This window comes from Numenius arquata, chromosome 8 (genome assembly GCF_964106895.1).
Source record: "Numenius arquata chromosome 8, bNumArq3.hap1.1, whole genome shotgun sequence".
NCBI lineage: Eukaryota > Metazoa > Chordata > Aves > Charadriiformes > Scolopacidae > Numenius > Numenius arquata.
Genome location: NC_133583.1, coordinates 13662931 through 13678260, shown reverse-complemented (window position 1 = coordinate 13678260; position 15330 = coordinate 13662931). Strand labels below are relative to the sequence as shown.

The window sequence follows — 15330 nt, the reverse complement described above, 5'->3', positions numbered from 1 at the left end:
ATCGTGTTGAAATATATAGCTACCAAAATCCATGGTTGGGGACCACGGGAGATGCCTGTTTTCTTCCAGAAGGAGGGGTTCCTTCTTGTGTTAGCTTCACGATGGCCCGCCTCAAAGCAAACGAGCACCTGAGGGTTATGTTTTACTGGGAGCCCGACTGTCATACATCTTGTTTAAATCCCTTAATGAGTATTTTGTACCCAGGTTGAAATCATGAAGGTGGCTGGCAGCTGGCAGGAGGCTGCTGGGACTGGACATGCCATTCTACTTGGGTGGAAGACTTGTTTGGGATTCCCGTGTTGGGAAGCACCTGTCCAGCACAGGGGAGCTGTGTTTCCTCTGCGCCAGTGGGAGCTGGTCTGTATGGCTGAAAAAGCTGGGGGAGGAGATGGTTTGGTATCCAGGGGTTTCCTGGTATTGATATTTCAAATACCTGTGCCTGTGACCTAGGGGGGAGCTGTGGGCAGAGAGAAATTGCTGGTGAGGTCTGTATTATGGGAACATTATATAGAAATGAGGTTTTTTTTGGGGCGCCTACTTTGGAGAAGCTTTGTAAGTGTGCTTGCTCTCATGGGTCCATGCCCTGAAGCACCATTAGCGGGAGAAGTCCTCAAGGATCTTGGTGCACCTGATGTACTTGGGAGTTGTGTGAAGGGGTGGTGGTAAAAGGGCTGTTTGTGATTCCTCCACCTTGGAATGACCTTTGCTCCGTGGGAAGGGGGAGCCACTGTCTTTGAACAGAGGGAGAGCATAAACTCAGCCTTTCTGGTTGCTGTTATTCTGCAGTTGCTTGGAGCAATTCTACTCCCAGTAACAAATACTTGGCTTTTTCCATATGGTGCTTTGGGGGTCGTTTTGTTTTGGAGTAGGTCGCAGATACGATCTGATCAGATTGCTGCGATAAACTGCGTTTTGGGTAGGATGCACAAGTAACTTGAAGAAGAGAAATGCTCATTAGAGAGGAAAATGCTGGGGTTTCTGTATGAGCTAATGTGGTTTCTGATCCCGCCCTGCTGTCTTTCTTTTCATTTTGGGGTGTGCAGGGGGAGCTGCGTCCCTTTATGGCAGAAGAGGCAGCATTTGCTCCGCATGCACAGTCCAGCACACAGGAAAATTATTTTCTAGCCAGACTGTTAACTGACCCTGCAGCAAGCAAGATGCCTTTGATCCTTCTGAGGGGAATCATCTTTGGGGAGAGCTTTCCAAGGCCTCTCTCAGGTTTGCTCACAGTAATGCAAGGCGGGTTTTCATCTTCGCAGTGACAGCTTTGCAGGAAGGAGCCGCGGCTGTGCCGGGCCCGGCAGCTCCTGTCCCGGCACTGCTAAAAAGATCCTGGGGATTTGTGTCTGGTTTACAAGCTTGTGCAATTTACATCTGTCCAGGAATAAAACTAGCTGATGACTTTCCTGTGTTTGCCCCGTGAGGATGGAAAGGATCTTCCCTTATTAGTGGCTTTAATAAAGTACCTATGGCTGTTCCCACAGAGAGTACCAAAAGCTGCACTTGTTCTCTGCGTGGCAGATTCGAACCGATCGTGCCCAAGCCCGCAGGTCCTGCATTCCCTCAGATGGTGACCTGTCCACCCTCCTTGCCCCTTCTCCCGCATCCCTGGGCTGTCCACCCATGCCCACGACCAGCTCTGCTCTCCCATGTTCACTGGGGCTGAGATGGCAGGTCAGGTTTTTTTTCCAGTCTCTCCTTTCCTGTTAAGTCAATAAGAGATACTTTACAATTTGTCCATCATTTTGGGTTTGGGAAACATGGTAATTATGCCTAAAGAGCATCATAGCTGCAGCTTTCGTCTTTTGTCCCTTGCTGGAAGGTTGGTCACGGGAGAGGGAGGATTTTGAAAAAAAAGCTGATAAATCATAAATTCCCTTGCAAGATGAAATATGAGTTATTACTGCTTTCTCAAACACGTAACTGCATGCTGTGAAATCAGTGCCAGTCTGTGCCATGCAGGAGGAAAATCCCGTTAACATGTATGTACATGCTCTTCTCTTGCCTCTGTCTTTGCGCATCGGTAGAATTGCCAACTTACAGAATCACAGAATATTTTTGGTTGGGTGGGACCTTTGAGATCATCGAGTCCAACCAACAAAAAAAAACAAAAAAACAAACAAACAAAAAAACCAAAAAAAACCCACCACACCCAAAAAATCCCAGAACACCAACACCAAAACCAAACCAAAACAAACGCCCACAACCACACACCACCCCACCCACAAACAGACACAAACCAACAATCTCGGGTGCTAGAGCATGCCCTGAAGTGCCATGTCTACACATTTCTTAAATACCTCCAGGGATGGCGACTCCACCACCTCCCTGGGCAGGCTGTTCCAGCGCCTGACCACTCTCTCATTAAAGTAATTCTTCCTAATACCTAATCTAAATCTCCCCTGCCGCAGCTTCAGACCATTTCCTCTGGTCCTGTCATTATTCCCTTGGGAGAAGAGGCCAACACCCACCTCTCTACAACCTCCTTTCAGGTAGTTGTAGAGGGCAATGAGGTCCCCCCTCAGCCTCCTCTTCCCCAAACTACTTACTTGCAGTTTTTCCTGCTTGACCCCTGGAGGCTTTAGTTACTTGATGCTTGCGTGTTGGAAAGGTACTCCAGTGCAGAGGTGAAGGGGAGGGGAGAGAGTTCTCTTGAACATGGCAGAAATTTGAATTTCTTGATCTGGCTTCTCATGACTGTCCCTTTTCCAGCATGTTGCTACAATCTCTGCTATGGAAATAGATTTTGGGGGAAAACTGAATCTTCTTCCTTGAATGCCAGAAGAGGAGCCAGAACTTGCACCGTTTCCCACTGTTTCTTCCTCCAGACTCTGTCCTTGTCCCTTGTCCTGGCAGCGCTGGGCAAACCTGATTAACTGCAAAGAGTGTTTCTGTGGCTGGGTCTTCAGCCCACAGCCACGTTTTCGCCAAGGCAATCAAAACAAAGATAGGCTGAGACTAGCACCTTGTGGTCTGCTCAGCACTCTGGGAGGTTAGAAATTAGTTGCATTTTTCGTCATACTTAATATAAGGGCTTTATTATGCACTGGCGTTAATTGCATGCAATTGATCTAGGACTGAATCTCAGTGAGCAGAGGGCATCTGTAGTTGTTTTTTTGGGCTACCAAACTGAAGACTGGGCAAAGACTGGCACAACCCCTTTTGTTGGGCTTTTTTTGCAGCTTTTAATGCCAGTATGTCAAAAGTCCTAGAATAACTGCTCGCACTTCACTGCAGTCTCTTTCCTTCCACCTTGATATATCCTGGTTCATAATCCTGAGCTTTCACCAAAGTAGAAGCTATCTGCAGGGTTTTTTTTCAGTGTCGATTGTAACTGTAATATATTTTTTGTGTATAGTTTGTATATAGGTAGAAATATGTTTCCCCTGCACAGATGCATGTCTGATATTGACTTGGCTTGACAATTACATGCCAAAAGGATGCTAAATGGGTAAACCCTAAAGAGAGGGGCAGCTCTGTTGTCTCGCACCTCTTCACCTGGGACAGGCTCAGCCAGAGAAGTCCCCTGAGGCATTGAGAGCAGTAGGAATTAGGGCAGCAGAGAACAGCAAGATATTTAAGTATGTGTTGACTGCTTTATTTTTAAAACTTCTGTCTCTGCTTTTATCCTCTTAGCATGTTTTGGCTTAACAGATGGGTTCCGGTTACTGGAGGGCGCAGAATTGTGAGGGGAAGGAATTGGTGGCTGCTTCTGATCATCGTGGCCAGGAAAAGGGGTCTGAGCGTGGCTGGAGAGACCCGGGATGAAGCATTTCCACCTTGGGAAGTACAAGTGTGCAGTGGTGGGATGCCTGTGTTTTGTTGTTCCTCACCTGTCTCTGCCCCCTTCCCTCTGACTCCAAAGCTACCTTCTCCCGGGAGCGGAATCATTTGAAGTGTGATTGCTGTGCATCCCTCTGCTGCCTTCAGGGTTTTCTTTGTCCCAAATGTCTCTAGTTAGTCTGTCTCTTTTGCCAGGAACTCTGGCTTTTGCTTTAGCATGATTTGCACAACTTAAGCCCTTTTCCCGGCTTTTCTTCCTCTTCACTTCTCGTTTGTGCAGGCTGCCCGCTGGAGTGGCTGCTGTCAGCACCCAGCAGAAAAGCACCCATCTGTTAGAAACCCACCATAGCGTATCAGCAGGAATTCCAGATCTGCTTCTGGGCTGCCTCTTTGTCAGGAGAGCTCAGCCATGCCTTTGTTCGCTCGCTAGCGAGGCAGAGATGCTGCAGGTTTGTTTGGAGCTTTTCTTATCTTATTTGCTCAATAACCAGGACAGTTGCCCATTGTTTCACTTGCGTTTTTATCGTGCATTTTGCAGTGCTGCAAGGCACAATATCTTCTTGCCGACAAGAATAAGTTAATGCATAGCTCTTAGCCAGCAACCTGGGGACTAAAAAATTCTGATTGGGGCTGAAAAAAGGGGAAGAAGAAGGAGTTGAATTTCCCCCAGCAACGCAAAACCCCAAACTCGGCCCATTTGTTTGAGCTCTGTGGTTCAGAAGGAAGAACCCATATCTGGTACGTCGTTCCGCCACAGACAAAGGAGAGTTGATTTTTGTAAATTGCTGCAGCGATCATTTAAATCTGGAAGGAATACAGCGTGCAGACAGTTGGCAGTGACTGGGGACGAATGGCATGTGACCGAAGAGGTGGTGTTTGTCCCCGACTTGAGTAACAAAGAACCAGCCTGTGCCTGTGTATGCCAGCAGGATAAATATCCTAATTTCGGCAGTGGTCCGTGTCAGTGCAGCTGTGTGAAAACTGAGCTGTCACTGGGGACAAAACTTTGTCTGTCTTTTGTTGTGGTGTTGTGAGAGCTGGAGCAATGACAGGAGGGTGAATGAAAATCAGCAGCCCTGCCTGGGCACCCCTATGGCTGCAAAAGCAGCTTCAGGAATGAGGGCGCTGATTCCGGCACATGCAGGAGAGCAAACGCCTTTGATCACTAAAAACTGGGGAGGCAGGAAGAGAAAAAAATGTCGTGTTTTCTTGGATCAGCCCCCTGCGGAGGCAAAGAAAAGCCTGCCATACGTTAATGGGCCACTTTCATAAATGTGGGAGTCTCGCACACGCAGGGTGGCTCAGCCTGTCTGTGCTGATGCAGCCGTCAGCTTGTTTGTCTCGAAAATGCTTTTCTGAAAGGTATGATTATTCTAGACTGTTGAGCAAGTTCTTCTGTGTGAGTGCATTTAAACAACACTGGTGGTATGTGTGGAAGGACTCAAAATGAAGAGGGAGGGGCGTGACATTTTCGATAGCCCCGGGGTAGCAGGAGAGGAGGTCGCGCAGCCGGGACACGGAGAGCGTTTTCTGAAATGCTTGGGTCTCTTATCAAGCCATGTCTGGGGGAAGCAGAGGCGTGTGACACATCCTGTACGTGTGTGCTGTCTTTGGGGATGCTGCTCTTGGGGCAGAGAGGATGAGAGCAATGTGAACCGTGGGGGTGAATGCATCCATGCCTGTGCACAGCCGTGCCAGGCGTTAGCCATGCTCACCTACTCCCGAGACATCCTAGGAGGATGCTTTTTGAAAGCCTGGCTTTGGCCTTGGGAAAGGCATCCTTCCCCGCCTGCCTCAGGAAGAGGGGGGCCATGCAGAGCCCCCCAGTGAAGTGCTGAGGTCTGGCTCTGTCCTTCGTTGGGTGGGGAGCCCCCTCCTGCTAACGGGGGCAGGAGGAAATTGGCAGCGGGCTCTGGGGAAATCCTTTGTTTGCTCCTGTTATTAGCAAGGAGAGAGGAAGTAATGATTTATTGATGCTTCTGTGATTCTCCTACGCTGGGCTATAAAGGAAGAAATTCTGTTTCCTGGCTGATTTTCGTGGCTCTAATTGAGCTGTAACTTGTTCCTGCAGGGCGGCTCGCCTGCGGGGTGCTGATGGTGCCCCGGTTCTCTGATGCGGCACCCCATCAGCCAGCCTAGCCTATGATCGTCAGGGGTCACTGCTCTGCTCTTCCCTTGCCTCTCAGTGTAGCCAGGCTGGTCGTGACAGGCTGTTTATAGAGCCCAGCATTTCTCTGCTGCAGCATTTCACTTGATTAAACCAGAAATATCTGATAGAGGGGGTGGCGGCCACTTCTTTTTGGGATGAGATGCCATGTGAGTGTGCCAAAATACCCCTCCATTCTCATGGTACGTTGGGCAGAAGGTGGTGTCCTATTGATGATGCCTCTCGGCTGCATCCTGGTAGCTGTGCCACCCCCCGCTGACCAAGGAGACCCCTGTGCTCACCCCATCCAGGTGGGCACGCACAGCTGCCATCTTCCACCACTGTCATTGCACTCCCGCCTTCCAGGAGATGCTGGTGTGGCTGTGCCACTGGTGAAGGATGTCAGTAAGAGCTGCAGTGGCTGCTTGGGCTCTGCCAGCCCCCACCCATGAGGTTACCAGCACAGCTTCAGTAAATCCAGCTGGATTCCTGGGCTTTACGTGGTGTGTCTCCTCTGACAGCCCCACCGTACAGCCATGCCCTTTCCATGCGCTCCCCAGCATCTATGTGAGCTGTAGCTTAGTCTGCAATGAGCAGGGTTTCATCTCTGTATCCTGGAGCGCAGGAGGCAGCAGGGGCTGGATCTGAGCTCGGGGGCAAGAGCAGGCTGCTGAGCACCAATCTCTCCCACCTGGGCTCAAAGACTCTGCTCTCTTTCCTTGGTGCCGGTTTGTGACCTCTCTTCTGCAGAGCCCTGCGTGTCCAGGATTGCCCGCCGGAGGGTGAGGAGGTGGGGACATGCTGCTTGGGGTCTCTGTCTGCCCGTGTCCCAGCTGCGGGCATCCTCGGGAGCGGGTGCTGGGTGCAGGCAGGAACCCCCTGCCCGGTCTCCCCAAACCGCATGGGGCTGGGAGGCACGTGCATTGTCCTGAATTGCTGTGAGCGGGTCCTGGAGTCCCAGGGAGAAGGTGATTTGTGGTGGGACACTGGCAAACCTGACTTTCAGCCCCGTGAAATCTATGCTCCTTTTAACTGCAATGTGCTTTTTTGTCCATCCTCTTCAAACAAAGCAATGCCATTTTGGTTAACCCGAGGAGCATGCAGATTCCTTTTAATCACAGGATTGATTTTATTTTTTAAGTTTACGACTATAGTGCAGGGGACCCCCGATGCTGGGTGTCCTACAAACCCCGAATGCGAGGCGGCCCCTGTGCTGAAGGCCCTGCCCAGCTCAGCTGAGCAAGGGAGGAGGAGATGATTTATGAGCAGCATCAACAATGTCATAAAGTGCAAGTGGCAAGTTAATGCTGCTTTTTTATTCCAGCCCTTTTGACAGGGCCCTGCTAATAGAGGGTTTTGGGAGCAGAAACAAAGAAAGGAGCACAGCAGCTAAAAGCCGGTTGTCACAGCGCTGCTACATTAGTGTGAAAATGCTGTGTTTTATCAGAAAAGAAGCGCCCTCTCTGTAACAAATGGCATCACGCCACAAGCAGCAGCTCCAGCCTGTGGATTCCTGTGGGCTGTGGACGATGTCCATGTGCTCTCTGGAGGAGGGCAGAGATGCTGAGCCATTCAGCGGGACTCAGCTCCGTAGTGCGATCTTCCCTGGGAAGATCAGGCTGAGAGAGGTGGAAGCCCATATGGGTGACAGCCTGGCAGGCTGGGGAGGGCGAGAGAAGGCAGCACGAAGGGGTGCAACTCATGGAGGGGGTGGCTTTGGAGGGGGTGGTGATGGATGTGAGGGACTAGGGAGTGCGCCAGGGTGGGCAGTTGGAGGCTGTAGCAGGAGTTGTGCTGAATTTTGGGGTGGGAGCTCACATGGGAGCAGTGTGAGGGTGGGCGGGCTGTGCGCAGGGCAGGGGTCTCCGGTGCTCGGAGCAGCAGGGGCTCTTCCCTGGGGACAGCAGTGCTGGAGACTTCCGCACTGCTCCCCTTTCCCAGAGAGAACATGCAGCTTGCTGTAATTTTCTCTTACCTCCTCAGAAAATGAGATGCATTCTCTGAAATAACTTGCCTTTCCTTCCGACATTACTTTAAATGTGTTCAAATGAGCTTCGCTCCATTTCCTTGCTTAGATCTGTAGTTAGCGGTGGTGAAATGCTCCCTAGGGGCTGCTTGGGGGCTTCATCCCAAAGTTGGGTTCTGAGTTGGTTTTGTCTTTGATCTGATACTTAAGCGAATTCGGTAGATGTATTTTAACATACCTGGTTTTATTTTTTAGAGTTCTCCCCAGTTGCCTCCTTCCCTACCTCTCTTTCTTGGGAAAACAAACCAACCAAAAAAACCCCTACATTTTTCTTTTTCCAAAGCTGAGTATTGCAGAAGGGGCCTCTCATCCCCACCTTTTTCGGAGGTTGGGTTTTTTCCCTCACAGTCTGCAGTTGCTGTTAATTCACATTTGGTTTAGTAATTAATCAGGATATAAATAATACATAGCATGTTATCAGAAAAGTGCATGCCAGTGCTATGGAGGCAGGTACTTTCTGCCCCGGTGGGGAGGGCTTGCCTTCTGCTGCTCTGCAGCCCCCTAAGGCCAATTAAGGTGCATTCTTGATGAGATTCCAGCCGCTCCTTGGCTGGATAAATGGTTGCTCTGATGCAGGGAGGGGGCAAAGCAAAAGAAGATGAAGGGGATTTTAGCATTCAAACAGCTGCAGTGAGCGCTGGGGTCCATGCACTGCCCTCTTCTCCCGTCCCCCCTTGCCCGGGCTGAGGCTGGCAGCGGTGGTACCAAAGGGACGGTGCAGACCTGTGGGTCTGGTGCACCCAGGGCAAAGACTCGATAGGACCTCCTTTGCCTTCAGCCTTCATCCTATAAAGGTCTTTTCTTCTGAAGGCATGTCAACTGGTGATGAACAAAGCCTTGAAGGATGTCCCAAGTGTGGAAACCGGCTTTACCTTCCCTCCACCACAGCGCTCCCAGCCTCCTGCGTAAGCCCAGGGAATGTCATCTTTGGTATTTCTTGCTCCAAGGCTGGTGTTTATTTCAGCTGCAGTAACGAGTGCTAAACTGGCTGGCAGGAGGAATAAATGTTGCTATGACAGATTTGGAAAAGGCATTTCAAGTTGCAAAACAAGTATAAAAACCACCAAGAAAAAAGCAAGCAAAAATGCAAACCCAGAGCCAATGGACTCTGAAGGCCACCAGATTTTGACCGGGTCTGTAGCGTTCACAGCTGTGTATTTGCTTCGTAGCAAGGGCAGCAAGAACTGAGCTTGGGATAAGCTGGGCTTTGCAGTAGGATCTGGAAAGCTCCCTGAAGCAGGCTGAATACTCGGGGCTCCTGCGTGGTCCTGAGGCTCTGCCCCGGGTGTTCCTGTCGTGATCCCTGGACTTGAGCACTTGTGACAGCGACTTTGTTTTCCAACCATAATCCTTGAAAGAGCACACTCAGTTTGAAGCACAGCTTCAAATATGTTTCCTTTGGAGGAAGGAGGGCAAAGTGAGATGGTGCTAAGATGGGGTTCTGGCTCTGGGAGCTTTTTGTTGGCCCTTTGGCTGGTGTGGTCCTGCTCTGTGGGTTGCCCATACTGTGGGCTCTCCTGCCATAAGCTCTGGTGTAGAAGAACTGCAGCTGAAGCGGCACAGTAACATGTGAGATGTTGTGTTTCTCAGGTGCTGGAGCAGGATGTGGTTCTCCAGTCTATTGACCGTGCCATTGAGGCTGTGCACAATGCGGCCATGAAGAATGGGGGAAAGTACAACCTGGAGCAGAGAGATGTCCTCCAGTAAGTATGACGGGCGTCTGGGGGAGCTGGCAGATGGAGAGTGGTGACAGTGTGATGCTTGTGTCTTTTTTTATTCTTGGGGATGAAGTCGGACATGGTTGATTTGAGTCCCGAGTGCTGATGTGCTCAGAGAGCTTCCCCGTGTTTGAGCTGGTTGGTGCTGCTCCTCCTGTCAACCGCATCCAGCAAAGTGGTACTTCAGTCTCCCCCCTCTATCCCTGTGCATGTAAAGAAGAAGAAACTCTCAGCTGCACTGTAGGCTTAGAGGAGAAATCCAAAGCCTTTCCGGATGCGTTTTCTCCTCTCTGCCAGCCAGGAACTGTAGAGGTTGTTGGCGTGTGGCACAAGGCCCTTAATATGTTCTCAAATAATTGCTTGTGAGGAGAATTTTTGTTTTTCTCTGACACCTCACATTCTGCGCTGAGGCACGCTGGTTTAATCTCAGTTGAACAGTGATTCTAAAGTGCAGGCAATTTCTGACGCTTGCAATGCAATATGTGATTCTCCCTCGAGGAAGAGGCATTTTTCTCCAGTGAACTGATGAATAAATCATGGGCTCTTGCAAGGCCTCTTCCTTCCTCCCCCAGAAGTGCTTCCTTAGTTGTTAATGAAACTGGAGTTGGAATTTGGAGTAATCTAACCCATTTTGATATATATAGCCCAAATGCAATAAATCATTGAAATATAAAATTTAAATGTTGCAGCACAGTCACTCCCTTCCTTTAGCTTTGCTGTTCCTGACATTGTCATTCCGTTTCAGAAAACTGATCCATCACCGGAAGGAGACCGTGTCCCGCAAAGGTCACTCTCCCACCCCGCAGGGGATGGTTATGACGCAGTCCTCCAGCGATCACCACCTGGATGTGGCACGACAGCCCAACGGGGTGTGCCGGACGGGGTATGAGAGACATCACAGTCTTCCAAACACCGAGTTCGAGGAGGAGGATGAAGGTCTTTATCAGGTAACAGTGGCCGGACACTTTCTAGGTTCCTCAGGTGGTATGACATCACTGTCCTGTTTAATAAAATGTCTTTGCAGCTGAAGTCACAAATCAAGTGTTTGTGCTGGTGACCTGGGATTGCTGCAATGTGCATTGTTGCTGTCTCTGTCTAAGAGGTCTGGAACAATCCCTCTGCCATTTACACTTCTGATGCTTTTGGGGATCCTTGAGGGTCTGTGGTTTCATGGACACATGCGAGATCTGCTCTAGATTGTATGACTGTCTCTTGACAACTTCCTAAAAGAGTTGCAAGCTCCCTAGAGAATACTTTGAAAAACAGTTTTGACATGAATACTCCCTCTGAGTACTCAGCACTGCTTTGTGTTTCCTCCTTGTTAAATCTGCACAAGATCTTTGGTCCTTAAGCATTTTATCTGCTATGGCTGCCTATTTTTACTACACAAAACACAAAAAAACCAAAGATCCTGCTTTGTGTGAATGTTCCTTGTCATGATGAATTAAAGGTAAATTGCAGGAAATATGATTTAGAGCAGATTTTTTTTTTTTTATCACAGCAGCACACAGGTCCAAGGTTACTGTGTGGCGCCAGCGAGGCTTTGAAGAAGTAGCCCAGGACGGATGCAGCAGTTGTTGGGATGAATGATGGGGCTGATCACGCTGTGTAGGAATAGCTGGGTGTTAGGGCTAAAGGTGCCAAGCAAGGATGAGCATGGAGATATTTTTTTTCCTCCTCCAGATGAACATGTGCACTATAGTTTTTCTTCATCTGTCTGGGATAAGTGTTTGGAGGCAGCGTTTATAAGGTACTGATACACTGTCACTCCTAGCAGATGAGGCTTGTTTTGCGCTTGAGGAATTGTGATTCTGCAGAGATGAAAGGTAAATCAGGCTCATGCAGAACACGGCAATCCCTACAAACCCCATTTTTCTCCTTGATATTCATTTTCTTTTCTGGGCAGCCAAACCAGCTGCATTCTCAAGCCCATGCATTACGGGCTCAGCGAATGGACCACCTTACGGCCCATTCTCTGTGCCGATTCCCTGTCTTTATCTGGTCTGTGGTTTGGTTGCTTGCCAGGTTCCTTGGCTGACAAAGAGCTGTTTCTGCCTGGGTTGCACTGAGGGTGCAGTCGAAGGGCTTCCAGCTTTGCCCTGTGCTGAAAGGGCTCCTTGAGGTTTTAACAGCTCTGTCGAGGGATTTCCTGTGTGCTTTGAAATGGAGGAAGCAGCACTGCTTTCTTCCACTGGTTATGCAGCTGCCCAAGAGGAGACCTACTGAAATCTAGACTTTCCCACTAACTCTGGAGAAGCAGAGGTCTTGGGACGTGCTTTTTCACTCCTTTAGATTTTTGAGTGTGTTCGGTGTTTGCATGTGAAAACTTAAGCAATATTTGAAGTACAGTTTTCCTGTCTGTGACTTTGCTTTCCAAGGGGCTGAACTGACTGAAGCAGTTGCTGATGGTGCCCATGCTGAGCCTCTCTTCAGCTCCTCCATAGTTAGCATGAGGTGGGAAGCTGGGGCAGTTACACGCCAGCTGCCAAGCGAGGAGGTTGGGCTCTCAGAGTATTTTAGTCAGTCTGCTGCATCTGTCAATGCTCAGTGGGCTTGTGATGCTCATCTCCAGAAGCCTTTGCTGTAGACTTGTGTGTCTGGCTTGGCAGAGTTTGCCTGGAGGAGGCGGTGGGCAGGGGATTGTTGGTTTGTTGTTTGGTTGGGTTTTTTTTTGTTGTTGAAATGTTCCTACTATACTAGCATAATCCCCAGGAGTTAGAGTTGAAGGAGGGGTGGTGGTTTTTGCTGGAAAGGGGATGGGAGTGTTGTGGTTGAGTCAGCTCTTGTCTCAAGCAGCGCTGGGAGCAGAGCCTCTGCTAGCAGTTCCTGCAAAATGGAAAAGGAGAGGAAGCATATGTGTAAAATCCATGGATTTGGGGAGGTTCACAGCCCCCTTGTAAAGGCCTGGAGAAAGGAAGGCTTTTAACTCATACGTAAGTGCTTCTCTCTGGACCCTGGACAAAGTCCCTCCTCTTTTCCCCTCTGGACAGGAGGGATTTGGGCTGCAAGGACTCCTGCATGGTCATATTCCCCTTGGCAGCTGGAGAGAGGATGTTTTCTCCCCTTCCCTCAGGGGGGTTTTGGTGTACATCCTCCTCTTGGCCCCACACAGCAGCTGGGACATGGGGTGGGAGGGAGGGGATGGCCGTCGGTTACCCCTTGTGACTCCTGCTCATGCTGTGACTTATCGCTCAGGCAGAGGCAGCACAGGGAAATTCCTGTAATGCTTCATGTTCTCGCGGTCACTCGGGCTGTGGTGTGTGGCCATCTAAATGAGGCTGGCAGGGCTCTGAGCTAACACTAGGTGTACATCTATTAATTTAAGCACCAGTCTGTAATAGCTGTGTTAAACTTGCATGGTAAATTTGGAAGGGCTAATGAAGCCATGGAAATACTCCAGGATGACCCAGCCCTAACTGTCTCTGAATAATATCACGCTGCTGCTCTCAGCTCTGAGCCTGCCTGTCTGCTAAATCCCACTGCTGCTGTGATCGTGCCGTGCCGTGCCAAGCAGCTCCGACTCGTGCTGTTAACTCCAGCGCTCCGCAGAGAGGGCTCTGCTTTTAGCACAGCTGAGCTTTCCGGATTTGGGACCAGCCTTCCAACCATGCCTTGCAGAGACCCCTCCTGATCTGTTTGGCCGCTGTCAGCTGTGCAGTCTCTTTTGGGACCAACATGGATAATTTTTGAAGCTGTAATGCAAGTATCATATAGCGTTTTACCCAGAGAACAATGTGGGATGGATTGACAAGAACAGAGGAGCTCAGGCTGGGAGCCTGCAGCGGTATCTCCTACTAATCCACCAGCTAAAGGCACTTGTAAAGAAGCGACTTGTTATGTGACATAGTAAAAGGTTGGATATATTAGGTGTTGGGTGGGAGAAAGGGACCAAGAGATGCCTTTTTAAAAGTCTTTGTAAGCTGTGCAAACTGCTGTGTCTTCACTTGTCTGGTGGGCTCCAGACATGGGCTGCAAGCACTGTATTGTCAGCTTTTGGCATTGAGTCTTGAAAAATTAAGGTAGCTCCTGAAGTTGTCTTATTTCCAGGATTATTTTTCCTTCCATTTCAGAGGAGGTTTTTGCCCTCTGGATCCAGGGAAAACAAAAGTACGTTTTTCATTCTCCTTGTTCTGAACTGTTTAAAATAGACACCTTTCTGGGGTCTGTCTCAGGTCTTTCGCTGTGGCACCTGGCATTGCTCTGTGCCTTGCATGGTGTTATAGCGCTGTTCAGCACTGACAGGTCACAGAAAAACATCTCTTCCAGGGCTAAACAAACCTGGCAAACTGGCACAGTGTGATGGCCTGAATGTCACTATAGATTCCAGCTGGCTTCAGCCTGGGCTACCTGAGACATTTAGGCCGTCACCTCCTCTCCCTTCCCATGCCACCCTACGTGATTTTGCTGCAGGCAGCGATTGCAATATCCTATAAAAACAGATAAATGTTGCAGGCAGCAGACTCTGAATCGCAGAACTCCTGAGAGACCCTGAACTGAGTCTCTTGGCCCTGAGCTGCTGGGATGTGAGGATCAGAGTATTGATGCGATGTGCTGTGTTCAGCAGCGTCTTACTGATCAGAGGTTAACCCTGAGCTTACCCCTTACCGGAGTAATTCTGGGTGAAAGTGATGTCGGTGATCATGGTGTTTGGATCCAAGAGTTGGAAGCTGGGTCTGGGGCTCATATGCTGCTGGCTTGGCGTTCCTAGCAGAGGGGACTTACAGGAGAAATCCCAGATGCGGAGAATTAATGCAATTCCCTGTCAAAAGCTTTTCCCAGTGGGTCTTGCTATAGGTAGCGTAGCATTGCACAGAAGGTCTAGCCCTATTTTCTCCCTGCATGAGCAGAAATAGCTCTGAAAGCATGGAAAAGGCATTTACATGTCTCCAGTCCTTGGCTTTGTCTTTCTGCAAGGGTATTTGTAGCTGATGTAATGGATCTCTCCAGAAGAGTGTCTAAATACGCGCTCTGTTTGCAGCCTCTGTGGAGCTATTGAGAGTAATGTGGAGTCACGGCGAGTGTGTGGGATTGCATTTGGAATAAAGGAGGAGTAAACGCTTGACAGGTCTACACGGTGTGTGTGCTGTGTGCTGCTGAACACGGCAATTAAACAAGGGCTGCTTTGCCTGTCACGGGGAAGGGATGAAGCAGGCTTGAGTCCTGCTTTGTTCTTCTAGGAAGCTGCCTATTAATATCTGTCCTCCTGAGAAAACTTACCCGAATGATGAGAGAGACGTAAGGACAAATGTACACGCGCACGCGAGAAAGAAGGTTTCATAACAGAGAATGTCTTTATTGTCAACCTCCTTTGATTGCTCTGAAATCTTTCCTTATAGATCCCACCACAGCCCCGGCGTGCTGCTCCTGTCACCCCGCCACCTCCAGAGAAGCGCAAGAGCGCGCAGGTTGCTGCTCCTATTAAAAGTAAGGACAAACTGCTTTTCGGGCATGAAACGGACACTGGGCAATATAAGTCATGGTGCCTGGACAGTTTTGCTTTGTGCTTAGAAGGGCATCCTTATATATATCCTAAATTCCTATAGGTTTTATATCCCTTTTTATATATATGTGTGTGTATGTATATATATCTCCTAAATTTCTGTAGGTTTTAATGGTAACAATCATGAGCTGGTGGCCAGCGCTCCTCCATGTCCTGT

At 49.4% G+C, this 15330-nt stretch overlaps 1 protein-coding gene across 1 annotated transcript in view; it reads left to right on the top strand.

Moving 5' to 3' along the window:
- Positions 1-15330, top strand: part of NCKIPSD (NCK interacting protein with SH3 domain) — a 52887-nt gene that overhangs the window by 11897 nt on the left and 25660 nt on the right. The window contains exons 2-4 of the mRNA XM_074151686.1: positions 9546-9658; positions 10419-10620; positions 15010-15078. Of these exons, the coding sequence (XP_074007787.1) occupies positions 9546-9658; positions 10419-10620; positions 15010-15078 (384 nt within the window). The remainder of the gene's footprint in view (positions 1-9545; positions 9659-10418; positions 10621-15009; positions 15079-15330) is intronic.